The 25,870-nt window shown below is 47.4% G+C and overlaps 1 protein-coding gene across 1 annotated transcript in view; it reads left to right on the forward strand.

Moving 5' to 3' along the window:
- The first annotated feature begins 9,330 nt into the window (after window positions 1-9,330).
- Window positions 9,331-25,870, forward strand: part of LOC119177874 (kelch-like protein 10) — a 44,514-nt gene continuing 27,974 nt past the window's right edge. The window contains exons 1-2 of the mRNA XM_037429061.2: window positions 9,331-9,623; window positions 18,060-18,350. Of these exons, the coding sequence (XP_037284958.2) occupies window positions 9,331-9,623; window positions 18,060-18,350 (584 nt within the window). The remainder of the gene's footprint in view (window positions 9,624-18,059; window positions 18,351-25,870) is intronic.

Raw genomic sequence — 25,870 nt, forward strand, 5'->3', positions numbered from 1 at the left:
CCAGTGGCTGCTAATGCGAAATGAGAGACAGGATGATTCAGCTTTTCATTTCTTACGGCTTGCGCTTCGTATCTGCTTCCCCCCTTTAACCACCTCGAATTCATTCATGCTATATACTAGTTTATTGTATTCATGACCCTGCGGCTGAACGCTCACTAAACCTTTCTAAAACCAAGGAGGTTACACCCAGCGAGTATAATGTAGCAACCCTTTCTTGTCCGGTAGTGCTCAATGTACATGCCAAAGGCTGCTAATGGGGATCGCAGCGTGCGCGTTGACTAAAAGCCGAATGCTCCTGTCTCTCCTTCCCCATTAGCAGCCATTGACATGTACATTGAGCACTATTTTTTATTGTTAAACAACGCACAGAAGAAATCTCTCACCGGCACCACCTTGGTGGTCAAATGTTATACCTATTTCGGGTATGTGCCACTGGTGGTTACGTACTACCAGGGACGCACAAGCCACGCCATAAGGATCTTCGCCATAAGGTGCGGCGTTTATGGCCACGACAGGAAAGGCTGCTCGCTGCCGTGTCGCCATTGTGGGGACCCGCATGCCACCGTGTCCTGCACCATCATGCCATTGTATTCTGAGGTGGCATCCAAGGTTTCCCCTCCACTTCAACCAGGAACGCTATCTAAGAACAAGTGCGACAATTCGTCAACGCGAGCCGCGGTAACCGACCACGACCAAGGTGCACCAATCACGACGCTGCACCAGACGCCCACTGCGTACTCAATAATTCCGGACCTAGTAACCCTTCCAGGTACTGAAAACCTAAGTTCCCCGCGTCCCGTGGACATTTCTGAGGAATCGCAGGCCAAGCCCTCGTCAGACGAAGCGCCTCGTGAGGACGGCGTCTCGGATGGGAATACTGCATCTGAAGCTCCTCGCGTTGCTGCTCTGTCGACAAGTTCAGGTGTCATCGAGGAGTTTACATCTCAAGACGACGACGCCTGCATCTACGAGGACTCCAACAGCACCGCGAGTGAGGCGCCCCTACAAATTGAAGAAGACACCATACCCCGAGACATAAGCCAGGACAGTGGAGACGTCTTTGTACCATCCTCGCTCAAAAACCCGGACACCAAACGCCACCGAATAACTACTCGTGACTTAGAAGCCCCCACCAGAGACAGAAGTCCCCTGCGGACTTCGACGCGATCCCGGAAGCCCCGAGCCTCCGGTGGATCGCCTGGCCGGAAAAAATGACTGAGCCACTTGCGGGACATTGGCTCCCGCACCTGATAAAGGTACTTCTGCATTTGCGTGAGCCTATACTATGTTTTCATTTTCCCCATGGCTCTTACTCTAAAGGTTATTACTTTTAACGTTCAAGGTTTCCGAAATCCACAAAAACAGGCTGAGGGATTAGCTTTTGCACGTTCAGTGCACTGTGATTTGCTGTTCGTGCAAGAAACAAATTTTTTCAAGCTTTCTGATGTACTCGCTATCAAGCGCGCGTTCAATTTTGATTGTGTCTTTTCGTACGCCAGCATGCATTCGACTGGCGTCGGAGTCGTTATTTTTAACCGAGGTCTTTTACGTGACCATCATGTCTCCTTCGATGCCTTCGGACGCGTGCTGACGTTCGACTGCACTTTTTTTTCCTTAAGAATAAGATTTGTTGCCGTGTATGCCCCAGCGGCACGCGAGAACTCAAACGCGTTCTTCCAATCTCTTGATGCGTTCCTTTTGAATTCCTGACATGTGGTACTTTTAGGGGATTTCAATTGTGTCTTAGACTCACACGCAGACGTTTGAGGTCCGGGTCGCGGCTGGTCAAACTGGAATGCCAGAGAACTCAAACGTCTAGTTCAGCAATTGGCATTGAGTGACATTCATCGAAGTGTGCATGGCAGTAATTATGCCTATACTTGGCGTCGAGCAGCGTCGAGCAGCCGAATTGATCGCGTGTATGCATCCCCCAGTCTCATTACCTACGTTCACGACACCGGGGTAATGTCATTGCTACCGACACCAGTGTACATTAGTGACCATCGGCCAGTTATGTTATCTCTCCGCCTGCCAGCGGGGACGCCAACGGTTCACAGACCATGGCATCTTGATTGCCGCGTCCTCCAGGACTCTCAGGCTACGGAGAAATTATCCCGAGCGTTACGCGCATCGCTCATTGGGGCGGATGTAGCTGATTGGGATCGCCTCAAAGAACAGTGGCGGCATCATTGCAGTGCGTCGAGCAGAGGACTTTGCACCCGTATGTCGAAAGATGCGTCATTGTTGATCCAGAAGATACGCATTGCCAATCGAGATCCCAGTCCTTCCACTGTTCAACGAGCTCCAAGAGGAGCTCGTTGAACGGTACCAGCGTATTATGCGCGCTTCTTCACACTCGGCTACAGCTTGGCGCTGTAGACGTGCACCCTGTGCGCACCCTGAGGTGCTAAGGTATGCACGCAGAGCTCTGCTTTGTCCACCAGGCTCGCCTGCTCACTCGCTGAACTCTATCACCCCAGCTGTTGCGGGTATATACGACTTTCAGGAATTCCCTCAACACTTTGAGTCAATAGCTAAATCTGGTGCTAATGTCTGTTACCCAGGATCCCTTTCTTCGCATCCTCTGCTAACAGATTTACATCATGATTCGAACATTTCAAATGACGTCCTCCTATCACCGCCATCTGATGACGAAATCAGAGGCGCATTAGACGCAATGAAAAAGGGATCGGCCCCAGGGCCTGACGGACTCCCTGCAGAGTTTTATGTACAGTTCTGGCCTATCATTGGTCCAACTATGTCACGCGTCATTCGCAAGTGTTTCCAAGATATTACACTTCCAACTTCTTTCCACAAAGGCCGTATAACACTAGTTCCCAAGAAAAACCCGATGTCCTCGCGACCAGAAGATTGGCGCCCTATTACCCTGCTCTTGGCTAACATTTTGGTGCGCCGAATCAGTCCATTTCTTGCAACATTATTCGCTCCCCACCAGGTCTCTTCTGTTCCGGGCCGAGAAATACACACCCATACGTGGTTAACGCGTGACATCATTCAATACACCATTAGCCGATGTGCGCAAGGACTGTTGGTTTCATTTGATCAAGAGAAAGCTTTTGATTTCATAGAACATGGCTACGTACTAAATGTTTTACATGCATACGGATTCCCGGATAAGTTCATTGACCTTATCAACGCGATGTACACTAATTTAGAAAGTACCCTTTACTTAGATTCCCGTGAGAGTCACGCATTTAGAGCCACGCGTGGGGTCCGTCAAGGATATCCCCTCTCCCCAGTGTTATTTATCCTTGCATTAGAGCCCTTCTTAAGGGCCGTTGAACACCAACCGCAGATTCGTGGCTTACCTCTACCCGGTAACACTCAAGTAAAGGCCGCTGCATATGCAGATGATATCACTCTATATGTACATAATGAACAGTCGCTGCAGCATGCTCTTGATACATTCCATGATTTCGGTATTATCTCCGGTGCAAGGTTAAACTTTTCTAAAAGCCAGTATTTTTTCATTGGCAACCCCAACGGTCGTATCAGCATCACGTCGCCTTTACAGTGGTCTCCTGAGATTTCAATACTCGGAGTTGCTTTCACTGTATTTGGTATACAGAATAGCATCTGGTCATCCGTTGTACAAACTCTTCTAAATGATATGAAAGCAGCCAGGTACTTCGAATTCCCCCTCTTGGAACGCCGATACTTAACTCAAACGGTGTACCTAGGAAAATTTTGGTACCTTTGCCATTCTGTTAAACCACCGCTCTACGACTGCAGGCAAGTGCAAAGCTGCATCAGTTCATTTTTTTAGTCTGGTGGCGCAAAATCGTTATCGCGTCCAGCATTAGCTCAACCGCGAGATCAAGGCGGTTTTGCATTCCCCGACGTTTCCGTCGCGGCTTCTACATTGTGCCTCCGCACTCTATTGCGAATACTAAGCAATGATGACATGCCCGCTCAGACACTGGCTCGCTACCATCTGGGGCCATCACTACGTGTCTTCTTGCCGGATAGCCAAATAAACAAAGGTCCCCAATCAACTGAATTACCATCTTTGTATCGAACCCTTCTGGCATTTCACCGACGTTTGGAAGCTACGTGCCCAGAGAAAGAGGTGGCCGATTCTAAATTGGTGGACACAATGGCCGCCCTTCTACGGCCCTTGGTGCCCCAGCATCGTCAATCTGTATTGAACCGCGCTTGGAAACCAATAACTGCCGCAGTGTTGCCTGGGCATCTCAGAGACTTTGTCTGGAGGTTGGGCTAGGGCTTGCTCCCCACGCGAGATCGGTTGCAGCGATGGCAGGTAGTTCCCACTTCCACTTGCCCCAACTGCGTCTTGGTAGAGACCAATCGACATGCGACGTTTGAATGTGTGGTTTCCCGCCTTTTTTGGCGTGCGGTTAATGCTGGTTTTCGGGGACAGGGTGTGCGAACTTTCGTGTCTAACGGCCGATTTCCGCGTAGCCACTTCTCCGCTCTCTTAATAGTTTCGGGGCTGTTCAGCCTTTGGAGAAACCGATGTGAGGCCGTAGCTGCCAATTGCCGCCGGCGTGCCTTGTGGCCGATACTGGGGAGAATGAGACGAGAGATCCTCGCGTTCCTCTCCGAAGAGCTTTTCTTCCTCGGGGAGCAAGAGTTTCTGCGACATTGGTCGTGCCCTTTCGTCAAGTTTGAACACGATAGGACACAACTCATCTTTCGACCGACTTGGTGCTGATCAGCGCCCGTTGAGTTGTTATATATGATTTCATTTGTTACAAATTGTGTTTCATTTAGATCTATTGTATCGTTATACCCTTGTATCGTGATATCACATTGAATTTTTGTGTACATGTATGCCAACATAATCATGTATATTAGAGCAAATGTCTCCACTGTAACGTAGTGATGTTAGTCGTGAAATATAGACGTGCCGAAGTGTATGTGCCCTGTTACTGGAATGGTATGAAGCCTTTGTGTTCTGTACATGCTGTAAATAAACTTTTCCTAAACAAGGAGCTTCGCCCCTAAAATGTCTTCGCACCTTGACTGTGACATGTAGTCATCTTCTCAAGTTACATACATCTCATTATTATCTTGTTTGGACCAGTCACATACTTTCGTCATCTATGGGCGTCACGTAGTACTAAGTTTTGTATGCGTGAAGCTAGCAAAACGGCCGCGGGCGCATCATCAGTGTAGCATGTATTCATTTTGTTCAATGAGACGCATGTTGTGATTATTATGTTTGAGTGTGTCATTTACCTATGTCTTCCATTCGCGTCACCTAATACCGAGTTTGGTACATGTGAAGCTAGCGAAACGGCCGCGAGCGCATCATGAGCATAGCATGTAGTCTTGTTGTTACAAGACATGCACCTTATGTTTATCATGTTTGCACCAGTATCATACCTTCGTCATTCATTCACATCCCGTAATACCACATTTGGTCTAAGTGAAGCTAGTGAAATGGAGCCCAGCGCATAGTGAGCGTCGTATGTAGTCATGTTGTTACATGACACTCATCTCATGATTATTATGTTTGTACGAGATGCATACCTTCATCATTCATTTACGTACTGTAATACCAAATTCGGTATATATGACGCTAGCGAAACGGCCACAAGTGCATCATGAGTGTGGCATGTTGTCATGTTGTTACATGACACGCGTATCATATATTTCGTGTAAGAGTCTGGCGCATGTCATACCATACCAGCTTTGCAACATGCCATGTGAACAAAACCACCACAAGAGCTGCAGGAACATGAAATGTAAATCATCTTTCCCTCGTACAAGAACTGAATGGAATGGCGTAACCAAATCGACACCAAAATGCTGATTATTATTAATTTGTTTGCATAGCTTTTCACCAAAGAATAGTCTCAATTTCTGTATTAGTGTTCTTGTTTCAGTAATTGTTTTGTTTTCGACATGTTCACCATTGTACCATTTTATTTGCCCTCTCTGCTTGGACTACGTGTCCGCAGTATTTGATAAATAAATGAATAAAAAATGACATTCATGACATACATATCATGGTTTTTATGTTATGACTAGTTCTATGTTCTTCATACAGTCATGTTATGTAATACAAAGTTTGGTGTCGATACCATTATCGAAACGGCCAGGAGAGCTGAAAGACGTTGGTGGATAGATAGATAGATAGATAGTTAGATAGATAGATAGATAGATAGATAGATAGATAGATAGATAGATAGATAGATAGATAGATAGATAGATAGATAGATAGATAGATAGATAGATAGATAGATAGATAGATAGATAGATAGATAGATAGATAGATAGATAGATAGATAGATAGATAGATAGATAGATAGATAGATAGATAGATAGATAGATAGATAGATAGATAGATACGCTCAAAGTCGCCGAAGCTCGCTGAAAAATGCTTCGCATTTAAAAGTTCCCGTCACTTATAGCTGTGGTTCGTGGCAGTCGATGCGGAGCAACTTCAGAAAGCCATGGCGATTGTTGAAATCGGCCGCACACACAAATTTCCACAATTCGCGGAGCACATGCGGACACGATACTTCTTGTCGGTGCCACCTAGCGTCTACTTCGATTCCAACCAGCCTGATGCAATCGGCGGCATCTTTTCGCAGCGCATTTTACGCAACGCACGCCAAGCCCACTCACCCACGGGTTCAATTACAACTAGCGCCTAGAGGTTGTTCTTGATTGGAGGCTTCGGACTACTGGCTGGTGCAAGGGATCCCCACAGCCTACAAAAGAAGCAAGCGGCGCGAACAGAGACATGGCAATCGCAATAATCCCGTGTCTTCATCGCACCTCAGTGCAACCTCCATAAGCAGTCGGCCCCATTGCCGAATATAGAACGTCTCTGTTTATACTGTACATAAATGCCGTCTTACTCATCGTCACCTTGTCTGCTTTGTCCATCAGCTATGCGCAAATGGAGCCGCGAGCTGAAGCACGTGATACCTAACGATGTCGAAGTTAGACTTCACCTCCTGTCGGCCGTCACGCAGCCAACTATTCGCAACACCTCTTTAGATATTGTGGTTACGGCATGACTGTCAAGAGAAATCGACCATGTTTATTGCAATTGGTATGTTTCCTGAATCTCCCAGCCTTACTTTGTATAGAAATGCGATGTGTTGCTATCGCATTGATTGCTTCGGCCTCGTGCCAAAATTTTGACTATTTGTCTATTCTTTTCCTCTATCTTTGTCTTTATTTCCTTTTCTTTCACACTTTTTGTATCATTCTCTTTTTTCTCCGTTTCTTTGTCTTTCCGTATTCCTCGCTTCTTCTCTCCGTCAATCTCTCTTCTTTTTCTCGCTCCTGTTCTGTCAGCCAAAAATTTAGGCCAGGACAGTTGCTCTAAGAAATGCGTAGAGAACCTTATTACATAACCTAATTGAAAGAGTAGACAATTTTGACAGGCATACCACAGCAGACAATGTTTTGACACGGCTAATGGAAACAAGAAACTTTTACGTGAACGAAGGCATAGGCGGCTAACATGCCACTTTGGCTGCCTCGGCTTAGTTCCACAAAGGTAGCCTGAAGCTACCAAATCTCATTGCTCGTGTGTCTGTCTGCGTAGGTGCATACTCAGTCATATCTGTGATGCTTAGGAGACAATTGATCAAAGAGATTTCTTCCGTTATGAATACGTGCTACTGTACTAGTTGCATGTGATGTGTGAAGCGCATCATAAATAATCAAGAGCAAATTACTGACATCCAACACACGGTTGTCCCATGTAAATAGCTTGTTGCCTCTCGAAATGGCGCTGTATGAAGGTGCCATAACGTTTATTTAAAAAATTTACTGACAGTCTATTTCATCTCTATTGTCTTTCATCCTCTACTTCTAATCACACTTTGTTTTCCCATCCTTTTCCGGTAGCCCAGCTTTTCTTACAAAAGTGTTCGTCGTGCAACGTAGAATTACATCGCAAAAAAAAACTGTACGTCAAGAACCGTGGCAACCAATGTTATGCGGAGGATTTGCGCGGAGCGTGAAATACATAATTTCTATTACAGCAAAGGCGCTGTAACGCCAGGCCTGCTCACAAGGCGCAGCACAATCACAGAAAAAGCTAAAATAGTGGCCTTTCAGAGCCTTTCATAAACACTCATTGGGAAACTGTTGCAACCACACTTGCTGGGTACCCATTATGACATTAACAACCATAATTGCTGGGTAGTAGGCTGGCATTCGCTATGCTATTCTTCGTCATTCTTCTCAGAAGCGCGGTACCCGCTAAACACTTGCAAGGAGTTTTGTGCCAATTGTTCATGCAGTGGTAGACGACAGTGAGGCATTATGCCTGAAGTGGGTATGCACCATAGTTATTAGGTGATCAGGAACAAGCTTTTGTAATTTGTTGCAGTATTCTATTACCCACCCTTTACGCTATTTGCAGTATGCGATGCATGGTTGTTCCTTCGCTGTTTTAAAACGCTTCATTACTCTATTAACGTGATTGCTTTCCCGACATCAAGCTTGCCGACTAGTAATGCGAAAAACCATCATGACACGACGTCATCACTACATGTCACATTCCTAAATTACGCGACATTTTAATGACGTCACTGTGATGTCAGTGACGTCTTGACAAATGATGACGTCTTTACATTGCATCGTAACTTTGTCAAAGGTTGTCTGATCACAGAGGCAATACACAACCAAGTGACATGCTTCCGGCTTTGACGGCAGTGCGAAACCACATTCAGTGCATAAAATTTTAGAAAGCAGGTGGGGACAGCACATCACATGGGCTCAGAGAAAAAAGAAGGGGGCTTTCACCGTTCAGTCGTCTTCGTTGATGCGTAATAAACATGCGGTATTTGTTTTTGTTTTTTGCGTAAGTCACGCAACCTGCCCAAGTCCCCAATTTTTTAATAAATATGTTATTCGCTTACTTGGTCACTAATATGAAATGGCTCGTGCGTATTCTTGTTGATAATCTTTTGCGAGTACATGCCAAGGTGTGACAGTGACCTCCATTGCCACCGACTAGGAGTTATAAACAACTGTCGGCAGACCTGACAACGTAACTGAAAGTGTTTTGGTGAATTGAGAGGTGAAGCATTTACCTTAGGGCATGCGGGGCTGGGAAGCCGCTATGCGTAGCTAAAAAGCTTCCAGCTTCTCTGACGCGTCATGGACAAACCATGACGCGTCAGAGATGCAAGGCATTCACGTTCCGTGTTGGGAGTCCGGAACCCGGGCCTTGAATCTGCCGAGAAACTCATAATTTCTTTTCATCGATATGGGCTTTCGTTTGCTTTCTTCATAGACTCACTCGCATGATTGCCCGCTTCATCACCAATATCGTCATCGCAATCATCAGCGAAGAACAAGGTGAAGAGAAGGATGCGAATGCGCGAGCTCTGCTCGTGGCAGGTCAGCAGCGTCGACGCATGGCAGCTGTTGGGCTGTGAAGACGGCAGGCCGGGATTGTCGGCGGCGGCGGCGGCGTCGTGGCCTGTGAACATGGCGAGTAGCTTCGGCGATGGGCCCGACGAGATGCTGAGCCAGCAGACCCTGGAAGCACTGTGGGACATGCGCGGTGCTGGCAAGCTCTGTGACGGTCTCCTCAAGACCGCGGATGGCGGACAGTTTCCTGTGCACAGGGTCGTCATGGCCAACTGCAGCGACTACTTCAGGTGCACTACCTGAAAATGCTACTCTTTTCGGTGAACTGACATCACCTCTTCTAACGGGAAGTAGTTTAGTAACATGGCATATGAACTTACATCACCTCTTCTAACGGGGAGTAGTTTAGTAACAGGGCATATAACGGAAATTATGTGCACTCTAGATTAATTTTTCATAAACCGAAAAGTTGCTAAAGATGATGCACGACCTCACACTTCCATGCCAAGTAGTTACCCTCCACGCTGATCCACTGCTTAAAATTTCTAACCTTTCTCGCGCATATTAACCACATTCGTTCTATGCAATTTTTATTATCGCCACTTTTTCGCGGCTTCACGTAATCCGTAGTTAGCCTGTATAGATAGGACATGAGAAATTCATGCACGTGCTGCACTCGCGGGTTTGCACACGCATGTGCGTGTGTTAGTGACGAATAAAGGGCCGCAGAATCTTTCCTCTGAGGCTACGTCACCATTTCAGCTCTCGATAGACCAAGCTATCTCTCCCTAGTCTTTAAAGATGTCCCGATTGAAAAAAGTGGTTTTAGCACCCTTATCGCTTCAGTAAGCTTAGTTTCAACTCCATTATCTTGGTGCCTAAGGCCATATTGTGGCTTTTTACGAAAATCTGATCGTCAAACAAGAAAGCGTACTCCGTTGAACAGAACACATGCTTGGCAACGTTCGTTACCGATGAGTACTTGTCAAAAGCTAGAACTTGTTCGTATACAAATAAAACCAATGAGCCTCATAGGAATGGGACACAAACGACTATGCGTCTGACCCCGCTGCTAGCTTTCTTGATATGTGGGGTTTAACGTCCCAAAACTACAATATGATTATGATAGACGCCAACCGCTGCTGGCTTTCATGAAGGCGGTAGGGTTAGGAGCGAGTGGCGAGATCAGTGTTGCCACTGGTGGCTACTTTTCGACAAATTGGCGAACTTGAAAGGGCCGTGGCGACCTAATACCATGAATGGCGACATGACAATTTTGGTAATTTTCGGCTCAGGTCTCAACCGAGTCATTTGTTCTATATTATGTGTGTTCAAAAAAATGGCCAAAACGTTTTTTTTTTATTTTTCGCAGTTTTGCACCCTACAGTAGAACGTGCAGTTTACACGCAATTTAGTACGTCTGCTCTGTTTCTCGTGTGTATCTCGTAGTTCACCTATTTGTCATGAAGGCACTGTTGCGTCCGTCAGCAACCTCTCAAGAAAGTTCAGGTCAGTGGACTTCGCGTGCCGCAAGGCGGTGGTATTCTAAAACAATGTTTAGGGGCTGTGAGCGTTTTAACCTTCTTCAAAGTTTCACTTCTGGAGTGCCTCATTGACAGACAGACCACATTTATCGGCCGTAGTGCCAAGTGTCGTGAATAGCTTGTCGACTTCTTCACTGCTGTAGAACCCCCTAGCTTGGTATGCAAGTTAACATTTCTTATTAACAATCTTTTCGGGTGGGCCAAAAGGTCCGGCTTTTTTGGGCAGCCTTCAGATACTGCAGTGAGGCGAATATATAGCGTAAGCATCACCGCACAGAGAGCGTGGTGTGGCCATTGCGATGGTTACTCAGAACTGCGCGGAACCTATTTATGTTGTTTTGTACTTAGGCTGTTCGATTATTAGACAAATGATTCCTCTCAAATCAAATATATGAAATTCATAAAGGCTACGCATTTCATACCTCTCTTTTTGTAGTGTCTGCTTTGTCCTGCCTGCAACGCAAACCATCGCAAACTTTCGTTATGAGGCATAGCTTTGAGGGACGCTGCTGCTGCAGGCATGCCCTTATTGAGTGCTCTCATGGCGAAGCGGATGACGTGACTGGCATTGAAACGCCTCAACACATTTTAGAGGTTAAGCATGCTACCGTAACCACGGGGCTATCATAATTGGCAGTTTTGATTACCATGCGCGCCACACGTTTGAAAAGTGGTGACACATTTGGCCAAGTCTGAAGAAAAAAATGGTCCCGTATCTACATGTTACCCAACAAATGTCGTGGAACGACGATACTCTTGCGTCTGGAGAGAGTGAACAAAACGTTTATTTGATGTTGTGCGCAAGGAAATTGGTGAATGATATTCTGGAGGCGCTGCGTTTGAGTGGCTAGAGCATGCACCAGAGGCGAACGAGCGCATCGTCATGTCACACGTGAGACATGAGCGCTATCTGGCAGGTATCTTTGAAAACGAAGCGCGCGGCGTGCGCCCCTGTCTGGGGGAGGATAAGGTGTAGAACGAGAGGCGATGGGTAGGTGCCACCACCGTGTCGTCTTATTAGCAAAGCGTTGGAAACACTTGCTTTTCGTGCAAGCGTTGTATGCTCAGCGCAACGTGATAAACGCTACGGTGCTTGGAATTACTTATGTATGCCTTTTCTAGGGAAATACAAACATACAGAATATTGACGTGTTGTTATGGTGCCTCAAATATGCGCAAAAATATCTTTTTAATTGACAATCGAAAAAGCAGTAACGCTAAATCTTGAGCCAATATTGGTTGGTTCTGCGGATGGGGTCAGCCGTTTGGGGTATCGTTTGGTGCCGTTAAGGGTACCGTTAGGAGCGGACAAACAGATAAATGTACAGACAGACAGACAGACAGACAGACAGACAGGTAGACAGAGAGACAGGTAGACAGACAGGTAGACAGACAGGTAGACAGACGATAGATCAATTTTTTTGTGTCGAAGGTCCCCAAGAAATACTGGTGTCATTAAAATGGCGACTTTCGGCGACATTTCGCTCATAGTTTGCAACCTAGGGTTGAGCGTCAGCTGTGCTCGATAGCGGAAACGACTGAGCAAGAGAGAGTGGCGCGCACAGCGTCACTCAAGCTACCCAGGCAATGGACCAACTACAGGATGGATGACAGGGCAAAGCGATGTTTTCACACGTTCATCAGTTTGAGGAAAGAGAGCAGCCGATGAAGAGGGAGAGGGAGACGGGAGGGAGAGAGTTGCGGGCCGTGATGCGGTGGGGAGCTTCTAAGTCAGCGACAATGGAGTGCGGGCCTAAAGAGCTACCCTCCTGAAAAGCACCAACCAGACGCGCAAGACTAGGAACACCTGCTATGCACTCACACAGCTTGTGTGTGTGTGTGTGTGTGTGTGTGTGTGTGTGTGTGTGTGTGTGTGTGTGTGTGTGTGTGTGTGTGTGTGTGTGTGTGTGTGTGTGTGTGTGTGTGTGTGTGTGTGTGTGTGTGTGTGTGTGTGTGTGTGTGTGTGTGTGTGTGATTTATATTTGGGGTTTAACGTCCAAGACCACCATATGATTATGAGAGACACCGTAGTGGAGTAACGGCGGAATTTCTGCTACACAAGCTTTCTAACGCTATCGCGTTAAAATAGCGATGACGCCATCTTACACGACTTGAAACCCTGCCTGTTTACGTTCGCGTAATTACGTAACACGCGAACGACGACGACGTCTCCTCGTAATTGCATGTCACATATCTTTCGAGATCAGAGATCGTTGAAGAAAGGAAAAACACTGCGAGGGGGGAAGTTTCAAGTGACAATTTCGAAGCCAGAGTCATAAAAAGAAGGGGAGGGGAGTGTTTGATTTGTGGGGTTTAACGTCCCAAAACCACCATATGATTATGAGAGACACCGTAGTGGAGGGCTCCGGAAATTTCGATCACCTGGGGTTCTTTAGCTTGCACGCAAATCTGAGCACATGGGCCTGCAATTTTTCCGCCTCCATCGTTAATGCAGCCGTCGCAGCCGGGATTCGATCCAGCGACCTGTGAGTCAGCAGCCGAGTACCTTAGCCACTGGACCACCGCAGTGAAGCGTGTGTGTGTGTGTGTGTGTGTGTGTGCACGCGCACGCGCACGCCCGCACATTTCTCAAAAGTGGTACCCTGCTCGTTCAAATGGTGAGCAATGGCATGGCCCGGCCCTGCCTATCGGTGGCGACGGGCTTTGACATTGCTCTGCTTTTAATGGGACACTAAAGTTAAACAATGCATTAGTCTCGACTGATTATGCTCTGGCGAAACTCATTTCTATAATTTTACTCCCATAAATTTATGCATGGAGGAGAAAATGAAGGTGAACGTGTCATTTTAATATTACGCGCCGCGATCTCCACATGTGACGTCAGATATTTTAAACTGTATTTGCCATATTTTTGAAGACCTTGGCCCAATGAAAATCAACAAAACTTCATATGCTATTTGACACTCTCATAGGTCAATGTACTTCATTTTTACTTAGAAGGGACTACATAGGCCTCAGCAGACACAGCCTGATTACATGACATGGCGCCAATATCAAGCTGACATCGCTACCTGTACTTTTTTTTGTTTTCTGCATGCTTGCTTGCTTACCAAACTCCTTGTCGTGGTGAATATGGTGATCTTCGAATTCAAAGCAGTAGTTTACTATTATTAAGTGTGAATACACTTTATAAGCGACCCCAAACCATCCACCGCCGTCGGCGGCGTCCGCAGTCTTCTCTCTATCTTTAAAAGAAAGAGGACTTGGCGGGCCGCAGCGCGACGCTCTACCGAGTAAGCCACGGACGCGACGCTGATATCGGTGTCAGTAACGCGCCTTATACCCCTCCCCCTTCACTCGCTCCTCCGCTCTGCTCGCTCGCTGCAGCTGCGCGCGCACCCCTCTCTCTCGCGCGCCCGCCTTCTCTCTCAGTCTCCCGTCGAGAGCGGGTCGTGAGGGGGAGTAAAGTTAAAATCCGTTGGCATTCGCCAGTGAGTTAACGTAAACTCCCCCGTGTGATCAAATTGCGATTCCCAGGAACCATTGCACCATAAAGGCACCATAGTGTAATTAATAAATATAATAGTGCGAATTAATAAATACCCCTCATAGCATCACCCCGTGTATTCGCACTTAACCATGTTCACCCTCGGGGAAATGCTTGGGAGTTATTTTTTCAAGAACTGTTCTTTTTAGCCTCTCTTCAACTTTGTTCTACATTTGTTGTTTATACATGTATGTTCCACAATATAAGTTTGAAGCATTTGTTCGTGTTTTGCAAGCACTTTTGGCGTCTATCTGCACATCTTTCTGTCTATAATCTATCTATCTATCTAGCCGCATAGATCTAGGTGCTCTCATAATCACCCCTTTAACTCATGGTACACCAAAATTTGTACGGGGGGGAGGTAAGATGGTTTGTCGAATACGACTCGCTGGTCATAAAATGAATGTCACAATCTCGTCACGTTTGTCGTCAAACACTTTTAAAGAAGCAAACCTGGGGGTCGGTATGTGCCACTGGTATGCGGGTGTGTAACGCAAGTGATCGACATTTTATATCTACCTAAGGACGGCGAGAACACACTTTAATGGTTGGGCGTTAAGAAAAAGCTTGATTGATTGATATGTGGGGTTTAACGTCCCAAAACCACCATATGATTATGAGAGACGCCGTAGTGGAGGGCTCCGGAAATTTCGACCAACTGGGGTTCTTTAATGTGCACCCAAATCTGAGCACACGGGCCTACAACATTTCCACCTCCATCGGAAATGCAGCCGCCACAGCCGGGATTCCAGCCCACAACCTGCGGGTCAGGAGCCGAGTACCTTAGCCACTAGACCACCACTGCGGGGCCGTTAAAAAAAAGCTGTCATAGGCAGAGTTGACCAAACGAATGCCAACATAACTGTCAATATTTTAGCAGGAATCTAACCCTTGCATTCTGCATGGCAATCCAGTATTCCACCACAGAGCCACGTCAGGCCTCTGATATAACTTTCAAATAGATCCTAATGTTCGTGTAGCGTCAATCCTCTGGCAGGTCTGGCTATCCTATTTTATAAACATTGCAGACGTGCTCCTACAATACAGCCATCATATCGGGTTAACGCAAATTTTAGTTTGGCTCTATCATCTGAAATAGATTTGTATAGCAGTGTTGACGGCTACAATGCTCGCGCGCACCAGCGCAAACACCGTTGCTTCATATGAACTTACCGCTTTGTGGTGTTGCTAGTAGAGGTTTCTAGCTAGTTACGGGAACACGTTACCAAAACGTGGCGATATGGAATCGGCTGACGAGTGCGCATCTGTGATCATTGTACGCGCATACAAAAAGGAACCGTGTCGTATTTCCGTACCGTGTTTCTATAGCTTGTTAAAAAGCTCTAATAACCTCGTTGCTTTTGGCATCGTTACGCAACCGGGAACAACTGCTCATATAAAACATACATGGTTTCATAACATCTCAATCAATAGAAACAAATACCACATTCGCCTTCCCTCCACATGCCTAACATACCATCGATTCGCGAGGTGAGTGAAATCTGCCAAATTTTTATCTCATAAAACGGTTTTTTTAATATTGAGAAGCTATGCGAAGAGTTTGATGCAGGACAACTACATAACTTTTTTTCTGGTACAAAAATACGGGGATATTTGATTTATCTGAAACTGGTGAGCTAAAGGTAAACAGTTTCGTTACGTAAAATCTTTTTTAAAAAGGCATTCACTTTCCATGTCTTCACGACGGCTTCCTGTTGAACAGGTAGTAAAGCGAAACGCTTCGCTAAAATAAGCGCGGCATGACTCGGCTCTTAATCTCCCTCTCGTCTTGCGCTCTACAGCCACCTCTGCTCCTCCTCTGGCGCACCTGAGCAGCTCAGCTATCACCATTATCGATGGCGTAGTGTGCGCCAACAAAGCGTTGATACGCACCACCTAAACGTCTTGCTGTCGATTGCTATCAATGCTATCACTGTTCGCCTTGCTATCAATGTTCGGGCAACACCACCTAAATTATTAGCTCGGGCACTTTTTGGGCCCGATGGATGGTTGTGCCGGGTAGGCTATATTATTGCAGCTAAAGCTGTTATAACATCTCAGCGAGGGCTGATTTCAGCTTCGTTGTGTCCTTAACCACTGTCACGCAAAATAAGAAAAAACAAAATAATCGTAAAGACCAAAAGCAGATTGGCAATCAAACCCTGCCCTTTGCTTTGCAGCCCAGTATTCCACCAATGATCTACGCTGGAGCTTGAAACTTGACTGCTAATTGACCCTATGTAGGCTTCATGTCAGGCCAGGGATCGCATTGCCATCTGTAATAGTGCGGTAACAGTGAAGTAACAACCAGGCATCACCCAACGCCACTGGCCTAATGAGTGAATCATTGAATGACCCATGTCATTACAAATGCTTTAGGGAAAGTTTTTCATTGTCATCATCCACAGTATTTAAAAATGCCCATAATGTCTTAGAAGTGTGTAGCGGCTACAACACTTCTCCGAAGAATGACTGATGAAGACACAGTTGACGCTTCCGTATACGACACTGAAATTATAGTTGATGGAGTAGTGGTTGTCATGCAAGAGTATTCTATAGCAGCTCCTTCGAAAGTGTTCAAAACAGGCTCTTGAAAGGTCGCTCGCTCAGCTTTCGCTGTTACTGTGCTGGACATACCGTGGAGGCATTTTGTTTATTTCGTTCGTTTTTTTTTTTAAATTTTCGGCTGGGTTTGGGGTCTTACTTTGAATCACCCGGGCAGTTCTGTGTTATATTCTTCACAAAGGTCCGAGCGTGTCCTGGGAATCATGGCCGGACCCATGTGTGCATATGCATACGCTGGCTTTTCATGCTCCTTTTTGTTCATATTAAGCTTGCGTCCTGAAGAATAAATAGAAAATATACATGTCTTGCTAATCTGCTGAATGTCAAGATTTCTGTACAGTGAGTCGTCTGAAATCCATGCACTTCAACGTTATTATCATTTTCCCAAATTGTTGCTCCAGAAATAATACCGATCATCGTCTCTGCTGCAATGAGCAATTCCTACGCCCTACAAACGCCAATCTTAAAAAAAAAACTTAGTAAACGTTGGAGCAGCAGGAACGAAAATGGTCTAGCTCTAACGAAAAATGGCAGTTTACTGACTTTGTATCTGCGATTCATGGTACCCCCATTTCCGTAGAAGTACGCTGGGTTTCCCATCATGGGGTGTAAAGGTCTAACCCAGGGCAGCCCCATACTAAGTCGAAGCGTGGGGCAGATTTTGCACCTCGTACCATGCCCCTCCGCTCCCCCACTTCTTAGGTCATTAGGCAGGGCGATCGCCCTCATAGTCTCCGTGCACATGCCTATGCTAATGACTCTTTTCTCGCATCGTCCGAATTTTCGTTTACTGGTTTGGCAGATTACAGTAATTTTCCCACTTTTCCAAAGCCTTAAGCTACTTGCCTGTGGTCTGTTGAAGCGCTAATAAGAATGTAAAGTAGAAATACAAGCGTCATGGACAAGTGCTGGAGTACGTCATCTTTAATGTTTGCAAAACTTGGTATTTGAAATTGTTTACCGACTGACCCGTAGTCTAATTATCTCGACAATATCAAAGTAGGCACGGCATGTGAATGAGGTTGCAGACATGACTGACCTAGCGCGTATGCAAGCAATTGCAGCAAGCGTGATTTTTAATGGCGTTCACAAAACTAAGTACCTTTTAGGGCACTTTTCGGGAGTACTTTCAACAAGGTCCGGCGCAAGGAGGTCTTAGTGCCCGGCGTTTCCAAGGAGACCATGGCCATAATTGTGGAGTTCGCCTACAAGCGCGTCACGTGGGTGGGATGTGAGAACGTGGAGCAGCTGCTGGAGGCCGCTGACTACCTCTGCGTCATGGGCATGGTCAAGGACTGCTGTGACTTCCTCCTGTCTATCATGGTCCCCGAGAACTGCATCTCCATTCACAACATCGGCAAGCTGTACAACTGCTTCGACCTCAGCTCCAAGGCGTACAAGTGAGTGGGATGGCTATCCGTTATGAACAGAAAAAGTTTTAGTTTGGTGGTATGACCTCCTTAAAGGAAGCGTTTACAAGACGTTGGCTCCTCGCCAAATATGAATTCCTGCTTTATTACTGTGTAACGCCTCCAATCCAGCTCGTGACTGTATAGTTTGAAATACGAACAACAGCAGGAGGATTCATCCACCCGTGATGTTTCTTGGTTATGGGAGAGTATACCTTTGATGAAAATTTAGCCTATTATGTATTTTTATACTTGGGTGTACATCACGGCTTGCATATTAGGGATATAGCAGGCGAAAAATTCACCTAAGTGCCTGTGGGATCTGCAGCGCATGACGTGCAGGTAGCGTGAAAATAATAGGTAACAGTTTAATTGGACAATGCTTGGTCCTTCCGGTTCCACGTGGCTGCTACATATACAACTAGTAATGTAAAATAGAAGAGGCATTTATTTGGCCTAGTTTGCAACAAATTCATCTTAACGATTTTTGCCTTGCACCAAATATGAAGCAAATACAAAATAAGGCGTGAAAGAAGTCTTGTTTTGTATGACGGCCGCCACACTTCATTTAACAACGGATAACTTTTTTTGGCAATGACGGGAAAACGAAGCTGGTGACTCATATGTCTATGTACTACTACGCGATGTAGTCTACTATAGCGTTTGATACAAGGAGGTTTTAAAAAATTGCTGAAGTGGAAACTACCACCCACTAGTGAAGCCGCAACCACTGTAAGATGGTGGTTGCGGCAGCGATCATTCATTAGGGGCATGATGAGCTGTTCGCTTTCCGCAATTGAGAAAGGGAAGTTTATTGTACGCTTGTACATACACAAACAAAACATCGAAAACAAGTAAAGACAGTGTATACATCTTACGAATGAGCACCAAAATCTAATTAATCACTCGATATTCAAATGTTACTTGTCAAAGAAAATAAAATGAATCAAGTTGGTCACTTTTTACAGAACGCCACTTATTCATGCGTACTAGAGGGGGCGTATGTATTTAGAGAAATTAGGTAACGATTATAGTTCTAGGTACTCTACTATGGGAGAGCATAGAGCCGTCCAGTGAGGAACTGTGGCCCAACAATCGCTAAACCTTGCTAAAGCCAACGAGAGTGTTAAGAAAAATGGGTTAACGATTTATAGTATATTACTCTACTATGGGAGAGCATGAAGCCGTCCCGTGGAAAAACATGTGCTTGCCACAAGCTTTCGGTAGAGTTACGCTGGAGAAGAAGCGTTTTTTTCGCACGCCCAGCGAGTTTAACGTGGCAAACTTTTGTGGTCAGATAGTGTTTAAAGTGTGTCCTTGTGTTACCAGTTTTCTTTAGCAAGCAATGAATTCAAGGCAAATTTTATTGGAGATTAAGTCACCAATACTCGTCAACTTCGGCTATTTCATCAGAAACAACTATCTTTTGATGTATCGATTTACGTAGCCTTTAGACCAACAGGTCAAAGCCACTTGATGTCTAAATGGGCACTCCCAGAAAATAGCAAGTTGCTGAATTGTTTGGAGGGCGAAACCTGGCTTCACAATTGCTGCAAAGCATACCATCAGTTTCCACTCCAGCAATTTTTCTAAACCTCATTGGTAGTAGGTAGCCACCTCTCGTTTTGTCCGATACGCCGCGGTGGTCTAGTGGCTAAGTATACTCGGCCGCTGACCCGCAGGTCGCGGGATCGAATCCCGGCTGCGGCGGCTGTATTTCTGATGGAGGCGGAAATGTTGTAGGCCCGCGTGCTCAGCTTTGGGTGCACGTTAAAGAACCCCAGGTGGACGCAATTTCCAGAGCGTCCACTACGGCATCTCCCATATAGATAAGGTGGTTTTTGGACATTCAAACCCCCATATCAATCAATCAATCAATCTAGTGTAGTCTTGGGAATGGACAAGCAGACAGACAGACGGACGCACGGACGAACGCAAGAACGAAAGAGTAGGTGGAAGCATGGACAGACGTACAGAGGGACGGAATGTCGGACGCTTCGCCCCACTCGTAATCTTTCACCCCGTGGATATGCTGTAATATTTTGATTGATTGATTGATTTGTGGTGTTTAACGTCCCAAAACCACTATTTGATTATGAGAGACACCGTAGTGGAGGGCTCCGGAAATTTTGACCTTCTGGGGTTCTTTAACGTGCACCCAAATCTGAGTACACGGGCCTACGACATTTCCGCCTCCATCGGAAATGCAGCCGCCGCAGCCGGGATTTGAACCCGCGACCTGCGGGTCAGCAGCCGAGTACCTTAGCCACTAGACCACCGCGGCGGGGCATGCTGTAATATTTTAAATGCGAAGCATTTCTTAGCGAACTTTAGTGACTTCGAGCATATCTATCTATCTATCTATCTATCTACCTATCTATCTATCTATGTATCTATCTATCTATCTCTTTATCTATCTATCTATCTATCTATCTATTTATCTATCTATCTATCTATCTATCGACCTATCTATCTATCTATCTATCAACTGCCTACTACTTTTAGCTCTCCTGGCTGTTTCAATAGCGGTGCATATCAGAAGGCGTTGACGTGCTTCTATCGGGTGAGCCTACCAGCGCCAGCTGTCCGTTGCGGAAGATGGCCAAGTTTCTGAGAGACAATGAACTTTGTGTAGGGCCTTCAGATAAAAAGCGAGGTTTCACATTTCTTCCTAATTGCTTGTACCTAGAAAAGGGGGTCACAGCTATTGGCTCTGTTTTCAAATATTGTACCGACATTCGTCTAGATAGAGTAAAAACGCGAACCAAGGAAATGTGTCGTAAACTAGGGTTGACAGTTAGCATAGCATATTAGCAAAACCAATGCCGAACCGAGAACGCTAGTGCCCCACTCTCCCATCCACTCGCTCATCACTCTCAGCCGTTCGCTGGCTGGGCGCCTCTCAATGCGATGGCACAAGTCGGTGAAGGTGGTGGTGGTGAAAACATTTAATAACCATTAAATGGTTACAGAGAGGTGATTGGGTTGGGGCCTTATTGGCCTCCTACCCTCACAGCACTAGGTGGAACCCCTATTCCGGGGCTCCATTGGCAAGCAACGCCGCCCGCGCACGTTGAACCAGAGCCTCTTGGGCCTTCAGGTCTTGACAGCCGAGCAGGGCCGCCTCCCAGTCCTCTCTCGTGGGATTGGGGTTGGGGGGGATAGATGGATTAGACTGGCACGCCCACACAATGTGAAAGGTGTCAGCCACCTCACCACAGAACTGGCACGTGCCATCAAAGGATGAATTGAAATGTTTTAGCACCGCCGGGCACAGTACAGTATTGGTAAACAGTTTTAAAAGGAGGCGCTCGTCAGCGCGATGCAGTCCCTTACAAGGGTCTGGATAGCGCCGGTGCTCCTCCTTGTAGTAATTGGTAATATCTTTGAATGAAAGGGCCGAATTGTCTGATTGCGAGTAGGCTTCCAAAGACAGGGAGATAGCCCGGGAAGAGAGTGCGCGGGCGGCCTGATCGGCCTGTTCGTTACCCCTGAGTCCTTGGTGACCGGGTGCCCAAACAAGATTTCGCGGAGTTGGATTAACGTATCGGCAGCTAGGTTCCAGTATGCGCTGAGCAAGCGGTGAAGCCCACCCTAGCTGATAGTTCCGACAGGCCCCTCGTGAGTCGGTGATGATATGTTTAGAAGAGGGATAGGTGAGAGCCAGAGCAATGGCAACCTCCTCCGCGTGTGTTGCGCTGTAGGCTTTGAAAGTGAGCCCGTTTACGGTGTTTGCGTTGTGTATGACTGCGGCAGTATACCACCCCCCATGGTGCGGGCCGGCAACGTCCACGTAGCACACGTGTTCCTTTGACCAAAGTGTCGCTGCAACGCTTCCGCGCGCGCCTGGCGGCGACCACTGTGGTTTTCTTTGGACATGTTGCGGGGAAGGGGTCGGACCCGGAGGGCGCGTCTCCAAGGTTCTGGCACTCTCACCCTTTCCTCAATACAGTAATCGTGTTTGATGTGTATTCGGTCCAAGAGGCGGCGACCGGAATGGGTCTGTGCAAGGCGCGCGTATTGGTTAACGAGGTGGGCTTCTCGAAGTTCCCGGTAGGTATTCACCACGCCTAGGGCCAGAAGTCTCTGGTTGGACGTGGTGATAGGGAGGTCGAGAGCCCGCTTGATAACTTTACGGTGGATGACCTCGAGTTGATCATCCTCGTGTTTGCGCAGGTGCAAGTAGGGAGTCGAGTAGAGTATTCTACTCGTTACGAAAGCATGGGCAAGCCGCATTGCATCCCTGCTTCGTAATCCGCCCCGCTTGTTGGAGACCCGGCGGACCATACGGCCCACCTGGTCTCCCACCGTGCGAAGTTTGGCTATTGTGGTGTCGGCCTTGCGTTGGTGGTGTATGAAGAGGCCAAGGACGCGGATCTCCTTGGCCTCACGGATCGGTCCCGAGGGAAGACTGATATGGAGCTGAGTTGTGTCCTGAGGGGAGGGACGTACGTGCACAAATTCTGACTTAGCCGGGGCACACTGGAGTCCGCAGTAGGTTGCGTAGTCGTCGACTACAGTCGCTGCTGCTTGCAGGCATGACTCCATGTGACCCAGGTTACCTTGCATGGCCCAGATCGTGATATCATCCGCGTAAAGAGCGTGATGTATCCCTGGTAAAGAAGCCAATTTGGGGGGAAGATAAAGCATGGCTATATTAAATAGGAGGGGAGAGAGGACCGCGCCTTGAGGAGTTCCCCTCGAGCCGATGACGTAAGGCCCATGTTCCTCATCTTGTATGCGTATGTAGGCTCGACGGTCTGTAAGAAACTGTCTAACATAATTGAATGTTTTATAACCACAGTTGGTCTGACTAAGGTGGTCAAGGATTACCTCATGCTTCACGTTGTCGAATGCTCCTTTAAGATCCAAGGCCAGGACTACCTTGTCATTGTGGGGGCATTCAACAGGATCTAATATGTCATGGTGGAGCTGTAGAAGTATATCCTGGGCTGACTTCTGAGGGCGGAATCCAAACATGGTGTCCGCAAAAGTGTGCTGTGTTTCTATAAACTCGGAGAGTCTGTCGCGCACCATCGTTTCCATCAGCTTGCCGACACAAGACGTGAGGGAGATGGGGCGAAGGTTCTCCACGTCAATAGGTTTACCTGCCTTCGGGATGAAGGTCACGAGAGCTGATTTCCATTCAAGAGGGAGAGGAGTTTCTCCGTCCCAAATGCTATTGATGTATTTGAGGAGCGTGGCGTAGGCTGCGTCGGGAAGATTGGCCAACAGTTTGACCGTAACCTGGTCACGCCCTGGTGCAGTGCCACGCTTCATCTTGCGTAAGGCCGCCTGGAGGTCGTGGAGCTGGAACGGGGTGTCCAACTGCGTGTTCTTTTTGCCTGCGTAGGAGTATGCGGCCGTCCGGGGGTCCTTGGTGGTGCACAGGTATCGGTCCCTGAGCGTGTTTGCCAGCTGTGTTGTCGTTCCTGTAAAGTTGTGCATGACCTTATGTAAGTGACGTTGAGTTTCCGTGCGTGTTTGTGTTGGATCGATGAGAGCGCGAAACAGGCGCCACGTGTTGCGACCAGACATCTGGCGTGCAGCCGTGTTGCACCTGTCCACCCAGTTAGTGTCGGCTAGCTGAGCAGCATATTCTGCAGCTTGCTCCGTGAGTTCTAGGATGCGTTTCTTGAGGCGTCTGTTATGTTTCTGTTTTTTCCATCGTTTGGTGAGGCTGCGGCGGGCCTGCCAAAGATGGAGGAGGTGGTTGTCCACGTCCGTTTGAGTTTCCGTGAGCTGTATCAGCTGTTCGTGTTGTTTCAGTGTAGACGTCAGTGATTTAGACCAGGTGTCGTATCCCGACTGGAGAGGGTCTACAATAGGTAGAGTGGTGCGGAAAGTTGTCCAGTCTGGGATACGAGCTTGTGTAAGTGGGCGTTTTAAGGGACGCATGTACACAGTTGTGTTTAATACACAATGATCACTACCGAGAGTGTCCTGTGTGTTCAGCCAGTCGGCATGGCGTATGTTGCGTGTAATTGTGAGGTCCGGGCAAGTATCTCGTTGAACAGAGTTGCCTACACGTGTTGGGCTGGCGGGATCAGTGTGGAGGGTGAGTCTAAGTGTAGAAAGAAGTTCCGCAAGCTTCCTTCCACGCGTGTCCTCTCGTGGGTAACCCCATAACCTGCTTGGGGCATTGAAGTCGCCGACGATCAGGAGGGGGTCCCGTCCTGCCACCTGCATAGCTTGTGTGAAAGTTTCGCTGAACGTGACGTTCTTAAGCTTTGGGGGACAGTAAATGTTTAAAATATGAACAGGTGGGTCAGATCGCTTTATAGGCAGCACCGACACCATTGTGTATGGGAAAGGCGGTGTTGTGGGGAGTGTGACTTCCTGGGCGGTATATTGCTTGTGAACAAGTATACATGTCTCCGGGTTGTGTTGAAATGTAGTGTAATTTGTGAGTTTGACGTCCGAGCCGGGTTCCTGAAGGGCAACCACGGCAACAAGGAACTCAAAGGTCTCAAGATAGAGGCGGAAATGAGCCCGCTTCTTGTGGTTCTTGAGACCTCTGCAGTTCCACTGTGTTAGTAACAACGGCTGAGTTGCTCTGGCTCGCGACCTAGGGTTGGAGGCCATGTTCGGAGATAGAGGGTGGGGTTGTGTTGTTAAGATTACTCAGTTCACCAGCACCCTGTGCTGACGTACTGGAGTCTTCAGAAAAGTCCGACTCATCTGGAGTCACTCTGTTAAATTTTGAGGGGCGATTAACGTCCCTAATTGGCCCTACGCGCTTGAGGACGCGTGGATTGTCTTGTATCCACTTTTGGATAATGTGAGTTACTGTTTGTGTCACGTGTGCGATGACAGTCTCCATATGACGCGCGATGGTGTCGTGGATAATTTTGGGGAGGTCGGCCAATTGTGTTTCTATTGCATTCACCTGGGTCTCCAGGGCCGCGACGCGACTCTCTACAGTAGTAGGAATCTCCCTGTCTGTTATATTTTCCTCTTCGTCGCTCAACGAGGGCTTAGTAGTGAGATCGGTTTTGAGCGAGTCAAGTTCGCTGGCTAGTTTTTCATTCTGAGATCGCAAAAGGGCGAGCTCATGCCTGAGTTTTTGTGTTTCGGTAGTGCTTGTGGCAGAAGAAGGTGGAGAGGAGAGAGAGGAGGGAGAGGAGGCGACCTCCACCCAACTGCCCACCTTGGGTTGGTTGCGTGCAGCGTTGCCAGATGGAGCGCCGAGAGCTGGAGATTCCGCCGCGCCAGGTGGTAGCGTTGCCGTTGCTGCTTTGCCAGGAATTGGCACTTTGCCAGTTGACCGGTGCTTTGGTTTTGTTGGGGTCCCCGATGTCCTGGACCCTGGTTGCTGAAGCCTGATGAATTTTTCAGTGCATTCGCGGGAGCTGGTGAGGTGCGGACCCCCGCAAACTATGCACGTTGGGTTGCATTCGTGGGGGGCCATCCCCTCAGGACCAGCGCCCACGTTTTGGCCACAAAGGCTGCATCTTTCGGTGACCGGGTTGGGACAGATATCCGCCCGGTGCCCCAGTGCACCACAGCGG

This window comes from Rhipicephalus microplus, chromosome 1 (genome assembly GCF_043290135.1).
Source record: "Rhipicephalus microplus isolate Deutch F79 chromosome 1, USDA_Rmic, whole genome shotgun sequence".
NCBI lineage: Eukaryota > Metazoa > Arthropoda > Arachnida > Ixodida > Ixodidae > Rhipicephalus > Rhipicephalus microplus.